General features: G+C 47.1%; 1 protein-coding gene across 1 annotated transcript in view; it reads left to right on the plus strand.

Annotated features, from left to right (window-relative positions):
* Window positions 1-20,948, plus strand: part of kremen1 (kringle containing transmembrane protein 1) — a gene marked incomplete at both ends in the record, with an annotated part of 85,383 nt that extends 64,435 nt beyond the window's left edge. The window contains 6 exons of the mRNA XM_084439309.1: window positions 11,887-12,011; window positions 14,686-14,839; window positions 15,546-15,878; window positions 18,132-18,368; window positions 19,804-19,888; window positions 20,789-20,948. Of these exons, the coding sequence (XP_084295435.1) occupies window positions 11,887-12,011; window positions 14,686-14,839; window positions 15,546-15,878; window positions 18,132-18,368; window positions 19,804-19,888; window positions 20,789-20,948 (1,094 nt within the window). The remainder of the gene's footprint in view (window positions 1-11,886; window positions 12,012-14,685; window positions 14,840-15,545; window positions 15,879-18,131; window positions 18,369-19,803; window positions 19,889-20,788) is intronic.
* Window positions 20,949-25,832: the final 4,884 nt, after the last annotated feature.

Raw genomic sequence — 25,832 nt, forward strand, 5'->3', positions numbered from 1 at the left:
CTAAAGTGGGAGCTATGAAGAACGTTATCACCCTGCCTTGTAAATGTATTAAATTTGTACATTTCAAAAACCCATAAAAGTGATAGCAGTGCATGAGCAATAGAGTTACACCAGACCAAACTATTTTGTGCTGAAGCTGCTGACTGATATTATACTGCACAATGTTCATGGTCTTTAAATATTACATTACCACAGTAAATGTTATTTTTAACAGAACTGTATTCTTCAGAGTGCTCTCATCAATTGCAACCGAAAATGCAACAAATGACTTGACTTTGTGATTCATTTGGCTGTCCAAGTCTGCCGAGAGATCTGAAATTCTATCTGCGACAGTGTTCCTCGTTAGGCTAATGTTGGCAAAGGCCTGTCGCTTTTCAGGGCACACGATTTCTGCAGCCTTCAGCATGCATGTTTTCACGAACTCGCCCTCAGAAAATGGCTTGGATCCTAACATTAACTCGTTAGCAATAAGGTAGCTAGCTTTCACCGCTGCATCACTGACCTCTCGGCTACGGGTAAAAACAGACTGCTGTTTCTTCAGACCCACTAACAATTCATTTATCTTCTCTATTCTCAGTTGTCCTCGCAAATGGTTGTATTTTTCACCATGATGAGTCTCATAGTGGCGTCGAATATTATATTCCTTGAGCACTGAAACTTGCTGATTACACACCAAGCACACAGGTTTCCCTTTCACTTCTGTGAATAAATAAGAATCAGTCCATTTTTCTTGGAAAACTCTGCACTCTGTGTCAACTTTTCTCCGTTTTGACAGACATTTTGGTAATGACGGTGCAACCGTGGGTAATTTTGACAACAAGAGCTTAATAACGATAAGGCAAGATTGCCAGATGATTCTGGGCGCGTTGCTGTCACGTGCTGTTTATTTCCGGATCTCTCGTTATGTCAGTGCGACCTCTGCTGGACAAATTTGGAATATCTGTTCCTTTTTATTAATTTTGGACGTCGTCTCGTGGGCCGGTTTGAACCATCTGGCGGGCCGGTTTTGGCCCGCGGGCCGTATGTTTGACACCCCTGGTCTAGAGAGTGGTGTTGGTCTAGTGGGTGGTGGTGTTGGTCTAGTGGGTGGTGTTGGTCTAGAGGGTGGTGTTGGTCTAGAGAGTGGTGGTGTTGGTCTAGTGGGTGGTGTTGGTCTAGAGAGTGGTGTTGGTCTAGTGGGTGGTGGTGTTGGTCTAGTGAGTGGTGTTGGTCTAGAGAGTGGTGTTGGTCTAGTGGGTGGTGGTGTTGGTCTAGAGAGTGGTGTTGGTCTAGAGAGTGGTGTTGGTCTATTGGGTGGTGGTGTTGGTCTAGAGCAGGGGTGTCAAACATACGGCCCGCGGGCCAAAACCGGCCCGCCAGATGGTTCAAACCGGCCCACGAGACGACGTCCAAAATTAATAAAAAGGAACAGATATTCCAAATTTGTCCAGCAGAGGTTGCACTGACATAACGAGAGATCCGGAAATAAACAGCACGTGACAGCAACGCGCCCAGAATCATCTGGCAATCTTGCCTTATCGTTATTAAGCTCTTGTTGTCAAAATTACCCACGGTTGCACCGTCATTACCAAAATGTCTGTCAAAACGGAGAAAAGTTGACACAGAGTGCAGAGTTTTCCAAGAAAAATGGACTGATTCTTATTTATTCACAGAAGTGAAAGGGAAACCTGTGTGCTTGGTGTGTAATCAGCAAGTTTCAGTGCTCAAGGAATATAATATTCGACGCCACTATGAGACTCATCATGGTGAAAAATACAACCATTTGCGAGGACAACTGAGAATAGAGAAGATAAATGAATTGTTAGTGGGTCTGAAGAAACAGCAGTCTGTTTTTACCCGTAGCCGAGAGGTCAGTGATGCAGCGGTGAAAGCTAGCTACCTTATTGCTAACGAGTTAATGTTAGGATCCAAGCCATTTTCTGAGGGCGAGTTCGTGAAAACATGCATGCTGAAGGCTGCAGAAATCGTGTGCCCTGAAAAGCGACAGGCCTTTGCCAACATTAGCCTAACGAGGAACACTGTCGCAGATAGAATTTCAGATCTCTCGGCAGACTTGGACAGCCAAATGAATCACAAAGTCAAGTCATTTGTTGCATTTTCGGTTGCAATTGATGAGAGCACTCTGAAGAATACAGTTCTGTTAAAAATAACATTTACTGTGGTAATGTAATATTTAAAGACCATGAACATTGTGCAGTATAATATCAGTCAGCAGCTTCAGCACAAAATAGTTTGGTCTGGTGTAACTCTATTGCTCATGCACTGCTATCACTTTTATGGGTTTTTGAAATGTACAAATTTAATACATTTACAAGGCAGGGTGATAACGTTCTTCATAGCTCCCACTTTAGTTTGTGCATAGTGTGGTGAGTCAGTTCAGGTGGTCAGATGTGAAAATGTATCTACTGTACATTAAAATAAACAAGTTGTTTTAATCAAAGTGAAATGCCATTTTTTCAGTTCCATAGGCCTATCTGTGAATAAATGTTTTGTGCCTTTGTAGATCCACTGTGATCTGTGAGTTATAATGCACATATATAGGCTAAATGATAAATTAAGGCATAATATTGAAATATTGAAAAACAAAGGTAAAGATTTGGAGTTGACGTTATTTCTAGGTTATTTTGCTATTATTTTACTGGCCCGGCCCTCTTGAGATCAGATTGGGCTCTATGTGGCCCCTGAAGCAAAATGAGTTTGACACCCCTGGTCTAGAGAGTGGTGTTGGTCTAGAGAGTGGTGTTGGTCTAGTGGGTGGTGGTTAGGGATGCGCATCGAAAACCGGTTCTTGTTGAGAACCGGTTCCCAGTGAATTGATTCCTTGGAATCGTAAGCCAAAATCATTAACGATTCCGCTATCGATTCCTGTCGTTGCTGCGCATGCGCGATGACGTTGCACGCACAATGCCTTGTTTTGTTTTATTAGTAGAAGAGGCCAGCAACATGTCGTCTAGGCATAAACGTTCGAAAGTGTGGTTACATTTCACGCGACAAGCTGACAACACGGCCACTTGCAATGCTTGCAAAAAACGTATATCATCAAAGGGGGGAAATACTACAAATATGCAAAAACATTTGGCCACAGCATGCGATAACTTTTCAGGAATGTCCCGTTTTTGATGCGCTCCAGAATGACGACAGCAGCTCAGCTAACGTTAGTCACGTGTAGTCGAAGGTAAACTCCTCCAGAGTCCCTGTCTATTGTGTTAGTGCCATTTGTTTAATTGTGTAAACCAGCTTTCACTATATGAATAATCTTAATTTCCATCCATGTAATTTGGATGATGACGTTCAGAGTCAGGCTCGTGGTCGGTCTGGGTCAGAGGCTACTTCTTGTAGTAGTAGTAGAATTGTTAATTCTCCAATCTCCATACAGTTGATGGTTGCAGACCTACTCAGTTCCATTTTGGACTTCACTTGATTGTATTTGTTGCCAGTTGCCGCTGCTAGTTTTATTTTTGTCAGCTCAGCTCATATACCCTTTTTAAATGGAAGGAGCATTGTAATTTATACTAGTAACATGTTAGACTGTTATTGGAATTAAAATTCAACAGAATTATTCATGTTTTATTTATCTTTTTCTATAGAAAAAATATAGATTTGTTTATGTCAGTTTTATTTTTAGTTCAAGGTGAATACAGCTAAAAAAAAACAGCACTGTAGCCTAATTGCCTATAAAAGTATATATAAAAGACAATTAATGTTAATAAACCTGTTTGTACTCTTTTGCCCAATGAGAATCGATAAGAGAATCGATAAGGAATCGGAAACGCTAAAATCTTATCAATATCCATCCATAGTGGTGGTGTTGGTCTAAAGGGTGGTGGTGTTGATCTGGACAGTGTTGGTGTTGGTCTAGAGAGTGGTGGTGTTGGTCTAGAGAGTGTTGTTGGTCTAGTGGGTGGTGGTGTTGGTCTAAAGGGTGGTGTTGGTCTAGAGAGTGGTGTTGGTCTAGAGGGTGGTGGTGTTGGTCTAGAGAGTGGTGTTGGTCTAGAGCAGGGGTGGCCAACCAGTCAGAGACTAAGAGCCACAACAATTGCTGTGGTACCACCCAGAGCCACACCATATATACCAGCGTTTCTCAACCTTTTTTTCAGTCACCGCACCCTTCATAAGTACTTAAATCCCAAGGCACCCCAGTCTAAAATAAGAAGAAAAACGTTATTGGTCCTCATTCCTGAACATTTTCTTAAGTGTCTTCTTAAATGTCTTCTTACGAACTTCGTAAGACCAACCCTAAGAAAGATCCCCGCCGGATTCATGAATGGGTGGAAATGTGTTCCTAAACCGCCAAAGTGTTCTCAGCTGTGCTCCCCTTCTTAAGTTGAATGCTGTAATGGAAATTACTGTTCTAGTAAAAAGGATTTACCAAGATTCGCTCAAAAGGTTAAGTCTGGTTTATTGTGAAAACATACGAGCGCAAGGACTTCCTGAACAACGCAACAGAGTGGTTTATTCAGCGAAGTCACGATTATGGGTTTTGCTGTGCCTTATATGCAATCAAAACAAAGGTACGGTGCTTCCAGGATGTGATTGGCTACTCCATTGTACGTCATATGAAATGGCAGGCGTGGCCAAGAGTACAGACATGTGACATGAGAAAAAGGCGGCAATTGGGGACAAAGGATGACAAAGGATGGTTATTCTGTTGTAGACAGATTCGGCCATTTTGTATGTTAGCACAGCTATGTGAATATTTGGGGGAGGTGATGAATTACAAAAGGAGAGAGAGGACAAAGGTTTAAGGTGTTTGGATGTAAATTCCACAACAATGCGCGTTCTCGTACACCTGGATTTGCATACATAAACGCCCCGCCAGCTCCTTACTACAGGGTCGTGTGCACCCAGAATCCCCAGACAGCGCGGAAAAAGTTGAGACGTTCCCGATTGACATGCTTGATGTTGAAGGTCACGTGCAAATTCGACGTTTTATTCGTCACATGCAACATAGCCTACCAGTAAAATGAGCAGTGAGATGTTTCTCAGCTGGCTTTGTGCGCACTAAGCTTAAGCAAAGTGAAACAAACCAATACAAAATAACAAAAGAAAACAAGACGGTATATATGGGCTTTTAATACAATATGCAAAATATATAACCTACATGAAAGGGATTAGATGTGCTGAGAGCAGATTGAATTGAAGCCTACAGTTTAGTTAAATGCATGAGTAGGCTACTTATGGATCTTGATAGGCCCTATATCTATATTATGTAGGACCATATTATATATTTTATTTATGGATATTCACGTTTACAGTATTTACAGAATGTAGATGTGTCCATTCTGACAACTATGGAATATAAGGTGCTGTTGTGCTGAGTCTGAGTATAGCGACTGAGTTTAGTGCTTATTTATTAATTCACTGCCATTTGCCGAATTTGTGTAGTGCTTTTATTTATTTTAGGACACCGCAATGCCTTCATGAATGTGAAACGTAATTGGAAATGATACAAATATCCTCGTATTTATGATTATGATTATTATTCAAGCCTAGGATGTCTGTAGACTTGATGTGAACGCAATCACCTCGGATTTCTCATAAATTCAGCCCTTGCGAACGGGCGCACTCCAATCTGGCCTACCTACGACTGCATTTTCGCGTTCTTAAATCCTGTTCTTAGATAAGAACAAATCCAAGATAAGAAACCATTCAGGAATGCCAGAATTGTCCCGGGAACTTCGTAAGTGGAGTTAAGAATAAATTTCTTCTTAACTTCTTCTTAACTGCGTTCAGGAATGAGGTCCATTGTCCATTAAATATACATTTAAAGTTAATTCATTTAAAATACATACAACAAGATATTTTCTGAGTCTGACATAATATATTTTGGACTGGGTTGGGTTCGGCTGGGCTGGACTGGGCTGGGTTAGGCTGGACTGGGCTGGGCTGGATTAGGCTGGACTGGACTGGGCTGGGTTAGGCTGGAGTGGGCTGGGCTGGGTTAGGCTGGACTGGGCTGGGCATGGCTGGGTCAGGCTGGGCTGGGTTAGGCTGGACTGGGCTGGGTTGGGCTGGAGATTTGAGGCTTTGAAATGTCCCAATGATGTCTGGCATATCAGACAGAATGGCTTACCATTACGTTTTATGAAGAAAAAATTACTCTCCAAATCGGGTAAAAAATGTCCTGTGTTCGTCTTCATATTTTCTTTTCACTGCACATTTCTTTCCAGCCATTCTTTGGTTGTGTACAGTAGCCTAGGCTACGTTAGCTTTTTGTCGTAAAAGAGAATGACCCACGCAAAGCAAATTATTTTGTTTACAAACTAAACAAATCATATATATAGATTTTATGACAAATCTGCAATAAACTAAAATGGGCAGGAAGAAATGCACAGCGAGAGAGAGAGAGAGAGAGAGAGAGAGAGAAACGTTCTTATGGAATGAATTAATTTATCTTTTTCATGAAAGGATGGAAGAGCCGCAAGCCAACTTTTTTTAAATGAATGGATGGAGGAGCCGCACATTGACGGGCAAAGAGCCGCATGCGGCTCGTGAGCCGCGTGTTGGCCACCCCTGGTCTAGAGGGTGATAGTGTTGATCTAGAGAGTGGTGTTGGTCTAGAGGGTGGTGTTGGTCTAAAGAGTGGTGTTGGTCTAGAGGGTGGTGGTGTTGGTCTAGAGAGTGGTGTTGGTCTAGTGGGTGGTGGTGTTGGTCTAGTGAGTGGTGTTGGTCTAGAGAGTGGTGTTGGTCTAGTGGGTGGTGGTGTTGGTCTAGAGAGTGGTGTTGGTCTAGAGAGTGGTGTTGGTCTAGAGGATAGTGTTGGTCTAGAGAGTGGTGTTGGTCTAGAGGATGGTGTTGGTCTAGAGCGTAGTGGTGGTCTAGAGGGTGGTGGTGTTGGTCTAGAGCGTAGTGGTGTTGATCTGGACAGTGTTGATGTTGGTCTGGTGGGTTTTGTTGTGTCTGTTAAAGATGTGTGGTCCTGTTGCAAGCAGACTCTTCTGTGTTCTGTCTGTGCCGCAGTGCATTATGGGGCATGTTTTACCAGCTCTGTCTTAGCCATGGCAGCATGTTGAGATGTGATGATTGATGATTATGTCCATGATTAGGACACGTCCAGACCAGGTACGTCCACTACTCAGCTGATGGGAGTCTTCCTGAGTGTAGGGATCTCATGTCTTGGCTACTCAGTCTGGCTGCATCAACACACCTCTCTCTCTCCCCTCTGGCTTGTTAAACCAAATTCCACCAGCCGCTTTGAAGTGTGTGTGTGTGTGTGTTTGTGTGTGTGTGTGTGTGTGTGTGTGTGTGAGTATGTGTCTGTTTTTTCATTACAAGCAACGATATTTGCACTTGTTGCGTCTGTGGAGCAGATGTAGCTGGTGAACAATGCTTTTCTCAGAGATTTCCTCCCGTGAAAGCATTTCTCCACAACTAACCGCTGCATTGGCAAAACAGAGCATCGGGTGGAGGGTGGGGGGTGGGAGGGGGGGGTGGAGAGAGGATAGAGAGAGAGATATGGAAAGAGGAAGAGATGGAGAGAGAGAGAGATGGAAAGAGATGGAGACAGAGAGACCCCCCCCCCCCCTTCATCTCCAGTTTCACCCCCCTGCCCCCCTCCCCCTGCCCCTCCAGCAGGCTGTGATGTGGGGTTCATCTGATCTGTCTCACCTGCTTCTGCACCTCAAGCTTGGGGATGACAAGGGGACAAAGACAGATAAATTGTCAGTAGTCTGCAATCTTCTTGTCAAAAGAGGCCTGCCTTTAATCTCGCTGGGGAGAGAGAGAGCCCTGCAGTAGCCTTCTGCAGAAGTGCCATTTTGAAAAACTCCATTGAAGTGGTACCAGGGAGTGGTGTGTGGAGGGAGGCAGACATGCCAGGTGTTTATCTCTCTCTCTCTCTCTCTCTCTCTCTCTCTCTCCCTCTTTCTCTGCACCTGTCCTCTCTCTCTCTCTCTCTCTGCACCTGTCCTCTCTCTCTCTCTCTCTCTCTCTCTCTCTCTCTCTCCCTCCCTCCCTCCCTCCCTCTCTCCCTGCTCCCCCAGCATACCTGTACAGGGATGACCCCGCAGAGCCCCATCAGGGCTCCAGATATCTCCATTACTGTCATATTTGTCTGTCACTCACTCACTCAGCGCATAATCCCGTCTCTTAATTCCTCTACTCCGCCGTAGGGCATCCATGACTACTAAACTGCAGACGTCATCAAAAATAGTCAACTTAATCTCGAGATTAACAGGATTATTTTCTTCACGCAATAACAACGGTCAATAAACAAATTGCAAAAAAATAAAAGTAAAATTAATAATTAAAAATCGATGAAACAACAAAGATTAACTACCCACAGCCTCCCCCAACTGCAAAAAACAACATTAAACATTGCTCTCTGTAACACGCATTGTTTTGCCTCTGTGTGTGAAATGCACAGTTTTGATTTGATTTGAGCAATGCACAGGGTCGACTCGTGATTTGAAAACCCCTACTCTGTCGTATAAACCAGGCTGACCGATGCACAACCCACCATATTAATCCGCCCATCAACTAGGGCTTTGACGTTCCTGGTGCTTTGCGGTGCAGAGAGGGGGAGCTGGAGCGCGTCCCTCTTCTCGTCTCGGCGTGGGTTTGGGCAGGCCGCCGTCACGCCGGCGTCCAACGAGGCGGTCAGGCCGGCGGCCGTCAGCGAACGTGGGCGGGATGGAGGGAGTTCCTCTCTCTCTCCCTCCCTCCCTCCCTCTCTCCTCCACTTTGTGAGCGTGGCCTCTTGAACCTCTGTTGGGTTTCCCAGCAGGCCTCGCCCAGCTCTGTCCATGCATGCACGCACACACACACACACACACACACACACACACACACACACACACACACGAGCACACACGGAGCATCTGTGGCGGCTGCTGTTTACGTAGAGGAGCTGTTGTGTCGGCCCTAAACGTTTACATTGGCACTCGAGAGACAGCCAGAGCACAGACGAGTGTGTGTGTGTGGTCCTCACCAACCTATCTCTCTCTCTCTCTCTCTCTCTCTCTCTATCTATCTCTCTCTCTCTCTATCTATCTCTCTCATACACACATTCTCTCTCTCTATCTATCTCTCTCTCTCTCTCTCTCTCATACACACATTCTCTCTCTCTCATCCTCTCTCTCTCTCTCTCTCTCTCTCTCTCTCTCTCTCTGTATCTATGATCATTCACCCCAAAAAACTAAACATGGTAGTAGGACTGCAGCGCCCAGAATTCACTAGGGACTGTGTGTGTGGTACATGTGCTAACACGCCAACCTCAAACCTCTGTTGTACCACTAACATGTCAGATTCAGAGTTTTATTCATCACATGTAATGTACAGTGTACAGTCACAGAGAAATACTGCTGCCGGCTCCGAGACGTGCTCATTACAGATATTACTACAATACACAATTTACAAATTACACAAGAAGTACCAATCTATACAGTATAAAGATAAGAGTCAGTCTGGACAAGCTCAGTAGAAATCCATTTGTGCCCGAACATAATTTGGTCGGGCCAATCAGCGTCCGATGATGAGGAACTACATGTACCGGCAGCTACGGCCGTGGTTTAGGTGTGACGACAGCAAGAAGCGACTGTTCGTTCGAGAACAACAATGGCGGCTCCTAAAGAGGTTAGCGTAGATGCTGCTATGGCATCAGTTTTATCTGAACTGGAATATTTCCTAATTGAAAGAAGAGCAAAGAACGACGCCGAAGGCTTTTCTCGGTGGAAAAAAGTTTTCGCTCTGCTCCTGACTGGCTTGAAGTTAGCCTGTGATAGTCATGCTGTATCCTAGGGCTGCTGTGTTCTCAGACCGCTGTTGACAGTCATGTACTGTGGGTAGACGACGCTCTCCTATCTCTGTCTCTGTCTGTCTTTCTGTCTCCTATCTCTGTCTCTGTCTGTCTCTCTGTCTCTGTCTGTCTCTCTCTCTCATCTCTCTGTCTCAGCGCTGTCTCTCTCACTGTCTGTCTGTCTCATATCTGTCTCTCTTGTTTTCTCTCTCACTGGAGAGAGACAGCATCTCTCTTTGGAGATCTAGAGTCCCTTCAGCAAGGCTAGACTGAAAAAGTCATTTGTTTATCAGTCAACCTTAAAATTAAATCTAGCTCTGAGCCATAGTCAGTAAAACAATAACGGTCATCTGTGCCCTCGTCTTTCATGTTTCTCATGTATGGATGGATGTTAGAATGTATGTATGTACAGTATGTATGTATGTATATGTGTATGTCTCTCTCTCTCTCTCTCTCTCTCTCTCTCTGTAAAGCCCCCCCGCCCCCACCAGTGGGAGGCTGATACACATCCAATGTGACCAGATAGCTTTGGGGTGGAACACGCACACCCACTCTGATCGACTTTTGTTTTGTCTCTCTAATTAACCCCCCACCCTCCTCCCCCAGATATGCAATGTGATGAATATGATTTGAGTGGAAGTGACAGCAGGGGTTCGGGGCAGGATGTTGTCAGGGCTTGCTCACTGGGGCTGATTCCTGTGTCTGTTACGATCGTTTTCCTCTGACAGGTGTGTTACCTCAGCCTCGGTCTCAGGTGCGAGGGACTGGGGACTGGAGGGCTGTTTTCCTGAGGGACTGGGGGGCTGTTTTCCTGAGGGACTGGAGGTCTGTTTTCCTGAGGGACTGTAGGTCTGTTTTCCTGAGGGACTGTAGGTCTGTTTTCCTGAGGGACTGTAGGTCTGTTTTCCTGAGGGACTGGGGGGCTGTTTTCCTGAGAGACTGGAGGTCTGTTTTCCTGAGGGACTGGAGGTCTATTTTCCTGAGGGACTGTAGGTCTGTTTTCCTGAGGGACTGTAGGTCTGTTTTCCTGAGGGACTGTAGGTCTGTTTTCCTGAGAGACTGGAGGTCTGTTTTCCTGAGGGACTGGAGGTCTGTTTTCCTGAGGGACTGGAGATCTGTTTTCCTGAGGGACTGGAGGGCGGGGGGTTTCCTGTGGTTGGACGTGGAACATCTTGCACCTTCACCCAGTCACAGAAGACCTAGTGGTCCCAGACAGCAGGACAGACAGTCCCACAGTGAGACCTCCCCACTGCCCCATGGATGTCCTAGATGAGACATTGTATACATAGTGTATGACACGCACACACACACACGCACACACACACACACACACACACACACACACACACTACAGCCGTAGCGCTAATACAAGGAGAAAGCCCTGTCCTCTATCAACAGGAACTGTAATTCTCTCAGACAGCACAGGACCCATTTTCCAGATTTCTGGCTATGACTCAGCCCTCACCCCAGCCCCCCCCACTCCTCCCAGCCCAACTTTTGTCTGGTGACAATTTAAAAAAGATCCAAATGGAGAGCAAACATTCCGCCGATGAGATGACATTCTTGTCTGATGCCTCTCCTGTTTCCTGTCAGAGTCCGTCCCTCCAGACGTGAGCGCTGTCTCGGAGGTTGATAGAGAAGTCAAGTGTTAAGATGGAGGATTTTGCACACACACACACACACACATTTTGTTTGGCTTTGCTGCGTTGCTGTTATCATTTTGTCACATGAAACGGTCTTGTTTTAGCTCATAAAAGAGCCACAGGCGGTCAGCCCAAAGAGCCACAGGTGGTCAGCGTATGGACGGGTGCAGCGATAAAGCCAGCGGCGTTCAGAGGGCCCCCCCTCTCCCCAGATCTGACCCTGGCTTTAGAGACAACCGCCGAGCTTATATAGCCCACACCGAGTGTTCATGGGAAAAAAAGTTCTTTAGAATACTTTCAGGCTAGGATGATGCCTGGTGCCATATACTGTAACAGTACACAGACGGATCCAGGGGTATCATGGGAAATGTAGTACACTACAGTAGCCTATTGGGGTGTTTTTATAGACGCACCTTAAATTCTGAACTGCACATGGTTAAATCTTAATTGTCTCTCCCTCTCTCTCCCTCTCTCTCTCTCCCTCTCTCTCTCTCTCTCTCTCCACAGTGCCTGGTAACCTGGGCTGCTTCAAGGACAGCGGAGACCCACCCACTCTGACAGGAAGCAGCGAGACGTCCAACAAGCTGACCATCCAGAACTGCATCAGCTTCTGCAGGAAGCAGAGATACACGGTAGGACAGGAGAGACAGGAAGTAGAGATGGACAGTAGGACAGGAGAGATAGGAGATAGAGATAGACAGAGGAGAGACAAGAAGTAGAGATACAGCAGAGGAGAGACAGAAAGTAGAGGTATACAGAGGTGAGACAGGTGATATAAGACATCAATGCTAAGTGTGACTCAGCATCTTGTTGAAACTCAATGAACTCCGGCTGTATGAAATCTGGATGATGAACAGTGTTTGAAGCGATTGGCGTAGGATTCTATTGACTTAAGTTTGCTGATTTAAATTCTGACGCCGACTCCCCTCATGCTTCCCGAGTTGATGAGTGGTGACTGTCCTCCTGTTTCTAACTAGAGAAGTGTCTGCTGATGAAATATCTGTGCTATCAGCTCTGACAGTTGGAGACAAACACTGGTATATATATATATATATATTTCTCTCTCTGTGTGTCTCTCTCTCTGTCTCTATGGTCCTAGCCCTGTTTGAGTCTGGTAAACAGGGCCAGGTGTTCATTTTCTGTTTGAGCTACTCCCAGCTGGCCCCAGGGTTAGCCTTGTGACTGGTTGGCCCCAGGGTTAGCCTTGTGACTGGTTGGCCCCAGGGTTAGCCTTGTCTCTGGTTGGCCCCAGGGTTAGCCTTGTCTCTGGTTGGCCCCAGGGTTAGCCTTGTTTCTGGTTGGCCCCAGGGTCTCGCTGTTTGTCTGTTAGTCAGTCAGTATGCCTGTCGGTTAGTCTGTCTGTCTGTCGTTAGGTCTGTCTGACCTGTCTGTCTGTCTGTCTGACCTGTCTGTCTGACCTGTATGTCTGTCTGTCTGACCTGTCTGTCTGATCTGTCTATCTGTCTCTCTGACATGTCTGTCGGTCCTTCTGTGATCGCTCATTTAGTAGGTCTGTCTGTCTAGCTGTTGGTCTCTCTGGTCGCCAGTGTTTTCAGAGACAGGCACGAGGAACTGGTTTTCTGGAGGCAGCCCCTGTGATTGGTGATTGGGTTTCTGATTCACCAGAGGGAAGCGGATCAGTCTCATGTTCTGCACCAGATAGAATACGCAAACAGGAAGTTGTCACGTGTTGGCTAACAGGAAGTGGTCATGTGTCGGCTGAGGAGAGGAGTCTCCACACATTCCAGTTTCATGAGGAAAAGCCTGTGAGAGAGAAATGATGCAGTACCTTCGGATGAATGCATGTAGAGGGGAGAGAAGGACACAGTGGTCCTATTTAAAAACCCAGACAATGGACCTCTTCACTGCACTGTGCCCAGCATGACAAGGTTAGATCTGAAGGTCAAGATGTTTGACCGCTGCCTGCTTCTCATTCCTGCGCCGCCCGCCTGATTGGCTGGGGATGTGTTAGTCAGAGCCAGTGTGTTCTGACTAAATCATCAAGGTTGAGCAATCATTTCTAGTGGTCTGTGCTAACAGTCTGTACTAACATTCGGTTCCAGTGGTCTGTGCTAACGGTATTGTTACTAGCCGTCTGTGCTAACAGTCTGTACTAACATTCTGCTACAGTGGTCTGTGCTAACGGTGTTGTTGCTAGCGGTCTGTGCTAACAGTCTGTACTAACATTTGGTTCCAGTGGTCTGCGCTAACGGTGTTGTTGCTAGCGGTCTGTGCCTAAAACAAACACAAACATGGCGGCTTTTCAGAGTCGTTTTATTGCTCGTCATACAGCGACACACAGCGCACATGCAATGAGCGGCAACACAGGACACACACACGCACGCTGAAGTGGTTGCTGATGAAATTTGTCCTCTGCATTTCTCCCGTCCGAGCCATCCTCCTCCAGGTGCAGTCTCATCAGTGGGCAGCCTCATCAGTGGCGCCCAGGCATCAAATCCAAGTGCTCAGTCCAGGTCCTGGTCAGGGACCGGACTGAAGAGCATCTGTTCTTCTACATGTTTTTCATATTGGGGCTCTGTGTAGAGGGAACCTGAGTGAGCACGGGGAGAACATGTAAACTCCCCACAGAAAGGCCCGGGAGATAGCCCATGCGGGAATTGAACCCAGGACCTTCTTGCTGTGAAGTGATGGTTTATCGCCCACTGCTAGTTGGGGCTAACAGTCTGTTCCTCCCACTGCTAGTTGGGGCTAACAGTCTGTTCCACCAACTGCTAGTTGGGACTAACAGTCTGTTCCACCCACTGCTAGTTGGGGCTAACAGTCTGTTCTAGTGGTCTATGCTAACGGACGGCGCTAACAGTTGGTGCTATTTGGGGGGACAGGGTTATTTTCTGCCGTGCGGCCCCTCCACAGCGCTCCACATGTTAGACCAGAGGGTTGTCTCTAATTAGCTGTGACAGAGAGGGTGACAGATCCTCCCAGAGGTTGGAAGCAGCCCAAACACATGCCTGCAGTAAAACGCCTTAATGAATAGCAAGGCATCAAGGCCAAAGCGACTTTATTTTTGAACAGGAAAAATAATAATTTTATGGGATTGTTTTTATGGAATGATTGAGAACGCGTTAACAAATAGACATCAGATAATGTGCGGGTCTTCTCTGTGGTCTTCTCAAGAGGAACATGCTTCCTCTTCTGTTGTGGGATGCATATAAAAGCTTTTGTAAGTGTCTTTTGTGAGTCTTTTGCGGGGCTCCCCCATGTCAAATGGCTTTATGGAAAGCACTACACAAAAGTTTTCATTTGAAATTCTGATGTGTGAATTTGCATGTGTGTCTCTCTCCCCAGCTGGCCGGGATGGAGTCTGGTTATGCTTGTTTCTGTGGCAACGACCTGGACCTGCGTCGCCATGGCGAGGCGCCCAGCATGGAATGCAACCACGTGTGCTTCGGTGACCACACCCAGCCCTGCGGCGGCGACGGGTGGGTCATCATCTTCGACAGTGAGTACAGCTCTGGTCTGGTCTGGTCTGGTACACCAGCCTATCTCTGGTCTGGTACACCTCACTCCTCTAACAGCAGGGGAGCCTAGTCTGACATACAACAACTGTAATGAAAACTGTACCTAGTCTAACATACGACTGTAATAAAGACTGTACCTACTGTAGTCTAACATAGAAAACACTGTAATGAAGACTGTACCTAGTCTAACATAGAAAGACTGTAATGAAGACTACGCCTAGCCTGATGTAGAAAGACTGTAGTAAAGACTGTACCTAGTCTTTATTACAGAATAGTAATAGAACTTTGAGAAAGATACTGATTTAATCTGAATCTGCGTCATTGTTATCCCAGGCCCTGGCCTATGATTGACAGAATCTATGACAGATTTCACAAGCAGAGTTAACAACATCTCCGAAACCACAGAGCACTCATTCAGTCTGTTCCCTATCTCCACCACAGCATCACCATATTCACTGATCCATGTCTCCTCCTCTCTTCTCTCCCCTCCCTTCTCCTCTCTACCCCTCCCTCCTCCTCTAACCCCTCCCTCCTCCTCTCTCACCCCTCCCTCCTCCTCTCTCACCTCTCCCTCCTCCTCTAACCCCTCCCTCCTCTAACCCCTCCCTCCTCCTCTCTAACCCCACCCCCTCCTCTCTAACCCCTCCCTCTTCCTCTCTCACCTCTCCCTCCTCCTCTGCTCCCCAGCCCGGGTGGGAGCATGCGGGGGTAACTACTCCGCCCCCTCCGGGGTGGTCTACTCCCCAGACTTCCCGGACAAGTACGCCCCTGGGCGGGTGTGCTACTGGACCATCCAGGTTCCGGGGGCCTCCAGGATCCTCTTCAACTTCACCTTCTTCCACATCTCCGACCAGACCGACATGGTGGAGCTCCTGGACGGCTACACCAATGAGGTGATGGCGCGGTTTGATGGGCGGAGCCCGCCGCGCGAGCTGGTCAACGTCACGGGGGATTTCGTCATCCTCTACTTCTACTCGGACCGCACCAATCAGGCCCAGGGATTCGCAGTCCTCTACCAAGGTGGGATTTCATTGGCTCTGGGGCTGAGTGATGAGAACCTCTAGTACCAGGGAGTGATTCCATTTGGAAAATATTATTTTTGTTTTGTGGCAGGGGGGCGGGGGTTAAATGTTATTGATTCCAGCGCTGTAGCTTGGTTTCATCACAATAATTGCCCTAGAGGCTCAGTTCCATTTCGATCTACCCTTCCTATTTTAGAATTTAGATGTTTCTAAGCCCAGCCAGCCGGTACATTTGCATGAAGAGGTACACTATGACGTCCTGTCTCCATGACAGGGTTTTTTTGCATAGCAGCTTCAGTCACCAGTGTTAAATCAATGACTAATGCACTCTACCACTGGCAAGAGAGACGGGTGGAGAGAGAGAGAGAGAGGGAGGGGAAGGGAGAGAGGGAGAGATAAAGAGAGAGAGAGAGAGAGAAACCAGGCCTTTCCAACTGTTGACTGGAGTGTTCTCTTCTCATTTGCTGGCCAATGTCTCAGACCCCCAGGTGATATGTGACCCCCAGGTGATATGTGACCCCCAGGTGATATGCGACCCTCAGGTGATATGCGACCCTCAGTTCTGGCGATATTGCACATTTTAAATGTTTGCTTTTCCTGGGAAAACTCTCTGTGAGACACACAGGTGTGTTGCGTTGCATATCAGATGTGGCTACACGGCCGTTTAAGTCCCCTCTGATACGACCTGTTCTCGTTCTCAGCACAGGGAGGCAGAAGAACTGAGGAGAAATAAGAGCTTCTGCTCGCGACAGAGTTACAGGGAGAGCTATTGGGATTCTGAACACTGAGAGGATTGTGTCTTAACGCTCTGAAGAAGGTGCTGTCTCCCTGGGGCCAGGGCCCTGCACACCCTGGTTATTCTGATGTGGTTGACATTCAAGACTAACACCCGCGAGCCTCCGCCACTCTCTCTCTCTCTCTCTTTCACACACACACACACACCCACACACACACACACACACACACACACACACACACACACACACACACACACATCCACACCAAGGCATACTGTGTGACAGGCTGCTCCTGGCCATGTCCGTTCCTGATATAGCTGTGTGGAGGAGTGTAGGACGAGGAGGTCACAGCATGAAGAGGGAGGTCATTCTCATCACTGGACCTGGAGCAGCCCAGAGTGGGTGGGAAAGAGAGAGAGAGAGAGAGAGAGAGAGAGAGAGACAGACAGACAGACAGACAGATCTATCTATCAGAGACAGATACATAGTGAGAGACAGAGAGAGAGACAGACAAACAGAGAGAAAGACAGATAGAGAGAGAAACAGACAGACAGAAAGACAGAAAGACAGAGAGACAGATAGAGAGCCAGACAGACAGAAAGACGGAGAGAAAGACGGAGAGAGAGAGAGGCTGTCTCTAAGGGCAGTTGGGTGTAAATACCAAACAACTCTGATAAGTGCGTGCAGCCCTGAGTGGAGGGAGGGTATCATTTCTCTCTGAGGATAAACGCTTTCAGATGACGTGGGAGGGTTTCTCGTCCGGCCCTGTAGTTCGAAGCGCGGTGGCTTTCTGTTAGGAAATGGAGAACATGTGGCAACATCACAGTCAAGTTGAGTTAGACCTGAGAGCCTCCAGTTTACCAGTCAGTCAGCCCCCATTCGCCAAGGGACACAGACAAGCTAAACTTCCAGCTTATCATGTTAGCGGCTGGGTTTTTTCCTCGCCAGTACCCCGCCATAACAGATTTTTACTGTTGAGTGGTGAGGGGATTTCTGCCCAGTTAGTGTTCCTACTGTGGAAATATCTCTTTGACGAGTAGCGTTTCCATCACTGGAAATGTTTTCATGTTTGTGTGTGTACCCTCAAATGCGTTCCTGTTTGTGTCATGTGTGTGTCCCCTCAGACGTGTCGTGTATGTGTACTCTCAAACGCGTTCATGTTTGTGTCGTGTGTGTGTGTTCCCTCAAACGCGTTCATGTTTGTGTCGTGTGTGTGTGTTCCCTCAAGCGCGTTCATGTTTGTGTCGTGTGTGTGTGTGCACTCTCAAACGCATTCACGTTTGTGTCGTGTGTGTGTGTACCCTCAAACGCGTTCATGTTTGTGTTGTGTGTGTTCCCTCAAGCGAGTTCATGTTTGTGTCGTGTCTGTGTGTACTCTCAAACGCATTTGTTTTTGTGTTGTGTGTGTGTGTGTACCCTCAAACGCGTTCATGTTTGTTGCAGCCCTGCGACTCCCACAATGCCTTGTGGTTCTGAGAGCCGACTCATTAGAAGTGTTCCTCTGTTCCTCTCAGCCCTCCAAGGTCAGGACAGCCGGACCATGCAGGAGGACAATGAGGAGGAGGAGGAAGAGGACACCAGTACCGTGGCGCCGCCCCTGGCGGGCGGCGTGACGGAGAAGTCCAACGGGAGCGCAAGCGGACGCTCCTCCCAGATCCTGTACGTGATCACGTCCAGCCCCGGTAAACCGGACCACAACATGCCAGGTCAGTGGGCCGACGCGCCCGACCGGACCAGCAGCCCCGTCACCAGTATGTTACCGTGACGACCGTCCCCCTTAATTCACCTCTCTGCCTCTCCGTCTCCTGTCCTAAACCCTCTAGCATGCCTGGGGCCCTCTCTTAGAGGGCTCTCCTGTCCTCATACATTCAGGGGCGCCTCTCTCTCTCTCTCTCTCTCTCTCCCTCTCTCTCTCTCTTCTTCTTCTCTCTCTTCAGGGATTCTCACAAGCACGCATTATGTTTTAGCTTTTAATGTCTCCATTGTGAAGCACTTTAAACTGCTTTTTATGAATTTACTGAATTGTATGTCACGAAAGGTGCTCTACAAATAAAGTTTATTATTATGATTATGATTACTATTATTATCACTTAATTTCAATCTATCCAGCACACAGCACTTGCATGGCTCAGTCTGAGAGGTTTCTGTGGGTCACCGATGAAGGGGCTATCCCACATATGAATCTACTGCTGCTGGCTTACAAAAACATTTTTTCTTTGATTGCATCTCTTGTGTATAGTTGTGTAGCTACAGGATGTGTTTGTGTGGTTGTGTAGCTACATGATGTTGGTGTAGTTGTGTAGCTACAGGATGTTTGTGTAGTTGTGTAGCTTACAGGATGTTTGTGTAGTTGTGTAGCTACAGGATGTGTTTCTGTAGTTGTGTAGCTACAGGATGTTTGTGTAGCTACAGGATGTGTGTGTGTGCTGCGGTGTGGTCAGGGTGGGCCAGCCCCTTAGGGACTCTCTGCTGTAGGCCCACATCAAACCACATGTGTAGCAACGCACCAGTTTCTGGTTGAGCTAGCTGGTTGTCTGCTAGCCAACAGGTGTGCTGGCGATGGCAATGCCAGCTCATATAGAATCCATCTTCACTTTAATCTCAGACTACTTTTGTAATGTAATCTCAGGCCTCAGGATGGGTTATATAATCCCATATGTGAGACTGTGTTTGTTCTCTGCAGTGTGGACTGATTCAGATTCAGATTTGTTTGGTTCTCTCCAGTGTATACTGATTCAGATTCATACTGTATGTACAGTATATGGTTCTCTGCAGTGTGGACTAATTCAGATTCAGAACCATATGTGTTTGGTTCTCTGCATATTAGACATATTCAGATTCATATGTGTTTGGCTCACTGCAGTGTGGACTGATTTAGATTCAGATTCTTAAGTGCTTGGTTCTCTCCAGTGTGGACTGATTCAGATTCTTATGTATTTGGTTCTCTCCAGTGTGGACTGATTCAGATTCAGATTCTTATGTATTTGGTTCTCTCCAGTGTTGACTGATTCAGATTCAGATTCTTATGTATTTGGTTCTCTCCAGTGTGGACTGATTCAGATTCAGATTCTTATGTATTTGGTTCTCTCCAGTGTGGACTGATACAGATTCAGATTCTTATGTATTTGGTTCTCTCCAGTGTGGACTGATACAGATTCAGATTCTTATGTATTTGGTTCTCTCCAGTGTGGACCATCTACGCTCTCGCTGCTCTCCTCACCCTCACTGTCATCGCCATGGTGGCCAAACTGCTGCTGCACATCACAGTGAAGTAAGTAGAAAGGTTCTCTCTCTCTTCCTCCCTCCCTCTCTCTCTCTCTCCCTCTATCTCTCTCTCTCCCTCCCCCCGTCACATCCTGTTCTTGACATATTTGATCTCCTCTCCTCTCTTCCTGTCTCTCCCTTCACACTCAGAAAAAAATGGTTCTAAAGGGTCCTTCAGTTGTCCCTGTGGGGGAACCCCTCAAGAACCTTTAATGGTTCCTGGTAGAACTTCTTTTTCGGGGTGGGGTGGAGGTGGGGGGGTGAAGTAGTTCTAACTCAATCAATCAATCAAAGCTTTATTTATATAGCGCATTTCATACCCAGAGGCAACACAATGCGCTTTACAGAGAACAAGGGAGGTGGGCAGACATCCCACCCCTACATATTCCAGAGGGAAGCAAAAAAACAGTAATCACCCGAGGGCCAGATAAGTGAGCTGTAAAAATTCTTCCCTGACCCCTCTCAACGAGGCGATCGAGCAAGCTCCTGGAGTATGTTTGTCTACCGGCTAAGAACATTTATAGAGCAATAAATAACATTAAATTACATTTTCAGAGTAAGAGAGGCTAATAACATCATAGGAGAGACATGGCAAACATTGGTGTATGTCTGTGTGTGCATAAATGTGCCTGGGCCCAGATAGAGGCAGGGGTTTGGGTAGGGTGGGGGGTAGGAAAAGGATACGGACCCGGGTTAGGGTGAGGGGAAGGGAATCTGAGCCCAGGACTGGTGTATGTCAGTGTGTGTGTGAGTGTGCCTGGGTCCAGGTAGAGGCAGGGGTCAGGGGTAGGGTTGGGGTAGGAACTGGAACCATCTTCTCCTTTGTGTCTCTTTGCTGTGGAGAGTTGTGCTGGAGACTCTTGTGATGAGAAGTGTCGGTTTGATCTGACCCGGCTGTCGTCCGCAGGTCTCCCAGCATCCCCAGCGTCAGCGGCTCGGAGAGCTGCAGCCAGAGCCCCGCCTCCTCCGAGCCCTGGATCATCCTCTACCGACCCTCCACCATCTCCCTCTTCAAGAAGAAGCTCAAGAACCACCATGGAGACCTCAGCCCCCTGGTGGGCAACTAGGGGCACTGCGCCCCCCCTTCTCCGCAGTCTCTCATCAACGCCACCACTACCACCACTACTGTTACTACTGCTACACTCTCTGCCAGGGGCCCCGGACGGCGGGCTACGCTAAAGGGCCCTCACACAATGAGAACTCGATATGGGGCGCTAAGCTAACAAGCTAACAAAGCTAATGATTGACAGACTTGAGTGAGCGTGCGCTGCCAGAATGGCCCTCTGTTGGGTGGGGGGGGGGCGGGCCTCTCATGCATGGCTCCACCTCCATCGTCCACAGACGCCCAACCATGAGAGACAATGAGAGTTCCCCCTCCAGACTGTCTGGGGCCAGACCCGTTTACCGCTAGACCGCAGGGGAGCACAGGCTTCCCACTCCGACAGGGGACTGCAGCAGCAGGACACAAAATGGCCGACGCAACATCTCTCTCTGTACTCTCCGAGGTGTCGGTACCTTGGGGTCCGAGACACTATCACAGGTGTTCCAGAGGGAACGGGGTGGAATCCCCGTTGGTCTCAAGAGGACACCGAAGCTTTTGTACACCCACGGTAACACAAACACTGCTTACATATACGTCTCCAGTCGTCGGTTACAGAACAGGACAGACATCTGAGGTCCCCGTTCAGCCCAGTTCAGACGCCTCTCTCTCTATGGTGTGTGTGTGTGTGTGTGTGTGTGTGTGTGTGTGTGTGTGTGTGTGTGTGTGTGTGTGTGTGTGTGTGTGTGTGTGTGTGTGTGTGTGTGCGTGTGCATGTGCGTGTGTCATCACATGGGCCAGCAGTGCTCGTTACATATGCAGAATGTCTCTCTCCGGAGGTGTGGATTACCCAGCATGCCTGTCTGCGACGGAGGATGGCCATGAATAAGCCAGCAGGAAAGATAACCAGGGTTGAAAGCAGAGGGAGGGCGAGGGAGGACACTCCCTCTCCCTCCCACGTACATGGAGACAGGGAGCACTAGCAGGAGGCTCTACCTACAGCTGGAGGAGGGGGGTGTGGGTGAGGAGGGGGTGGTTCTGGGTAAAGGACTGCGTTTATGAAAGCCTCACAGCACTGTCAGAGACTAGAGTTCAGCCTCAATCCCGTCTTGTCATCGTCCGCGTTACTGTAACTGACTTCATCCCAGGCATACAACACATCTGATTCTCAAAACTGGAACCATCTTTTTACAAGGGGAGAGTCAGCCTGGTTTTCACATGATCAAAACCTGTCTGGGATTTTGGCATGACTACATTTACAGTGACTGGAAGAGATCCTGGCATAGATGCCGGAATGCGGGTTTGATTGGATGTCAGTGTTCTCTGGTCAGCTCTGGGGGGTTAACTATCTGGCGCGATGGTGTCTAAGTGCCTTGAGGGTGTTCAAAACCTCAGGGGCCACAACTTCTACTGATCTCCCACTCCAGTACTCCACAGCCACCCTAGGATTATGAAATAGGAAAGGCTTTAAAAACAGTTGTTTTTGTTGTTGTTTTGTTTTCTGTTTGTGTTCTTAATTTTATAGTTTTGAACATTATTGAACATATTGTTCTGGTTACGTTGTTGTTAGAAACGGGAGGGGTGTTGTTGTATCATTATAATGATAATGTAACTGAACATAGGGAGGGAGTGACGACATTAAGCTTTCTTGTCAAGTCAAAGCAGTGTTGATCCACCAAAGTGATTTTTGTTAAAAACTCTGCAGTTTGGCTGGGTGGGTGAAGTGTTCAGTGTCTTCAGCAACTTCAGCAAATCCCAGGATTCACTGGGCTCACCAGACCCAAACCTTCTCCTCAAAGCTCTGTGTTTTAACCAGAAGGCTGAATATGAACTCCATGTATGTGTGGAGCAGGTTCTGCTCCAACAGCAGGCTCAGTTCAGTGTGTCTGTGTGACATTTACAGCTGGGTGCACTCGTCATGAAAGGTCATGGGTGTGTCAGTGTACTGTAGCTCTTCCTGCAGAGAGAACGCACACCTTTGAGCATGTCGGCTGCTTCCTGGGCAGTCCTCCAATCACTGTCCAGATCACGATGAACCTGTCCCAGAAACACCAATGAATGCGCAGATCTGCCACCATGCATATCACAGTACTTACTCCGTCGGGCATCGTGTCTCGTTTGGAACCAAACTCTTTCAGACTGGTTGAACAGGAGATGCGCAAAACCTGGACAATGAGCACTTGCAAACAAAGGGTTTAAAGTCAATATGCAAAATGCAAATGTTAGGGAGGGGGGATGGGGTTTCCAGGGCGACTGTGTGATATTGGGGAGCTTCACTGCTCGGATCTTTAAGGAGTGACCTCCTGCTCGTCTCCAACTCGTAATAATTATTGCAAGACAAGAGCACATGGCCTGGGGTCCATGTTCTGAACAAGCCATGCATACAGAGGAAGGGCGAGAGAGGGGGGGGAGAGAGAGAGAGAGAGAGAGAGAGAGAGAGAGAGAGAGAGAGAGAGAGGTAGGTTAAATGAATCCATGTCAAATCATAGAGAAGTTAACCAAATGTGACAGTTAAATCAAACAGGGTCACAACTGTTTGGATAGCCTGGTGAATTATGCAAACTCAAATTTTCTCTTCTGTCCTCCTGTCACATGGAACATTTCCACGGTACCTTGTGCTTCATGGTGGCAGCGTTGTCTGTTCTCTCACTGTGGTTCTGGAATGTGTGACATAACCTCTGTCATGAAAACCCAACGAGAAGCCCTTGTAATATTGAGAAAATGATTTTGAGCGAGAAAATATTGTTTTAATGGAATTGTAAATAAGGAATAGTGAATATTTTAATTTATACAGTAAATTATTGTTCATATTTTGTATGTGAATGGGACATAATCTATCTTTTGTATAAGTGAAGTAACTTTGTAGTTTTATTTAATGTGTTCTTGTTGGCTAAATAAATACTGCATGTTTCCTAGTCCTTTGTCTTGTCTATTATTTTTTTTGCTCATTCTATTACTTGTACACACACATACGCACGCACACACACACACACACACGGCACACACACACAAAATCGGTTCCCAATACAAAGAAGCAGAACTACAGTGGGCGATCCTAACTAAAAAAACAATTTCCCTTTTGGAGGCCGTGTCTCTATCGTTTTTATGCTTTGTGCCTGTGCACAAAAACTTGAGTATGCAGCATCAATTGCTCTGGCTATTTTCTGGAGAGCTTGAATGGATTAAGGCTGGTAACTCTAGCGAGTCTCTGCTCTGCGGTAGGATGCTTATCCCATATCTGAAATGATTCCCAGACGGGGATCCGATGCCCCAGTCGGGAGGGTAGCAGAGCGCATGTGTTCCCCATTCCCCCCGGTAAGAGGGTCAGCCATGCAACCTGCAGCGAGGAGGGGGAGGCATGAGGTCAGCTTTTCAATTGGAACAGTATGAATAACAAAAACAAGGGAGGATATGTTATAATCTGAAACATTTGCGTGTGGCAGTCAGTGACTGCATCAAAGGGCTGCTGGGATGGAAGAGCCTGGAGGTTTTATTTCCAGAGGAGTTGGTACTGTAACTCCGGAGGCAGAACACGGCAGCTTTATCTCATTTCAAATGCTTCTGTCTCTTTACCTGAGAGCAGGATTCAAAGCTTCTGTGAAACACATTCACTCACAGTAAAGAGAGCAGAGAAGGCAGACGATGAAAGACAAATGTCCTAAACTTGTCAGTAGTCGCAAGGGTGTTTTGATCCTCTGGTTCTGTCCTCTACTTCCCTCTACTGGTACAGCACAGCATGTCACGTAGAAAACCTGACAAAACATTGTTATAATCTGCAGGACATTTCCCAAAGCGTCATATCAAACATATTCAACATATTTTCATTCAAAATATCTATCTACCCATTTGTCCTGCAAAGCATCACATTATTGGAGCTCAACACAGAGAGCTTTCAATTCACCACACCACATCACAGCAAGTGTCCTCACTATATGGACAAACACTAAAACAAACTCAAATCAGAATAGCATGGAGTATTGTAACCCCCTCATAGAGACAGAGAGAGAGATGAATGATTGCATTTATTTTTCATCATGTACGTATGTCTTTAGAATTGTTTATTTTATCCCTTTGCTGTGAAACACATTGGCAACATTGTTCATTCATGCCAATAAAGCACTTAATTTAAATTCAACTTAGAGGGAGAGGGAGAAAGACTGCACATGCAATTAATAGTTAAGCTATATGTCTTTTTACTTTTAATTATTTGCACACCAAACACTGTACACAGCTAATAATGTAAAAAGTTCCTCTATTACCTTTTTTGTTATCCTCTTATCTTTGATTTTGCCCTTTGAACTTCCACTATTTGCACCTTGTTGAACACTGAGCATTATAGTAGTATAGTAACACTTTTAATGCCTCTCACACATGCACACACGCACGCACACACACACACACACACACACACACACACACACACACACATAATGATATTACTGCTTTGGCAATGTAAACATACATGTTTCCCATGCCAATAAACCCTTTGAATTAAAATGAATTGATGGGGGGACTGGACCCTAACCAGCCCCAGAGACACAGCCCTGGAGCACAAGACTCCCAGCCCCAGAGACACAACCCTGGACCATAGGACTCCCAGAGACACAGCCCTGGACTACAAGACTCCCAGCACCAGAGACACAGCCCTGGACCACAAGACTCCCAGCCCCAGAGACACAACCCTGGACCATAGGACCCCCCCCCCCCCCCCTCTCCCTCCCACTACCTCCTCTCCTCCCCCAACCCCTCTTGTGCAGCTCCATGGCGCTCCCACAGGGACAGTCCTGGCGTGTCCCCCTGTCACCATCCCCAGAGCTGAATCCATGAGAACAGAGAGGGCTGGGAGCTTATCCCTCTAAAGCAGCTACCAGCTGTAATTAACCCAACAATGGGGACTGTGTCTGGGAGTGTC

Source organism: Borostomias antarcticus (assembly GCF_949987555.1).
Source record: "Borostomias antarcticus genome assembly, chromosome: 6".
Classification (NCBI taxonomy): domain Eukaryota; kingdom Metazoa; phylum Chordata; class Actinopteri; order Stomiiformes; family Stomiidae; genus Borostomias; species Borostomias antarcticus.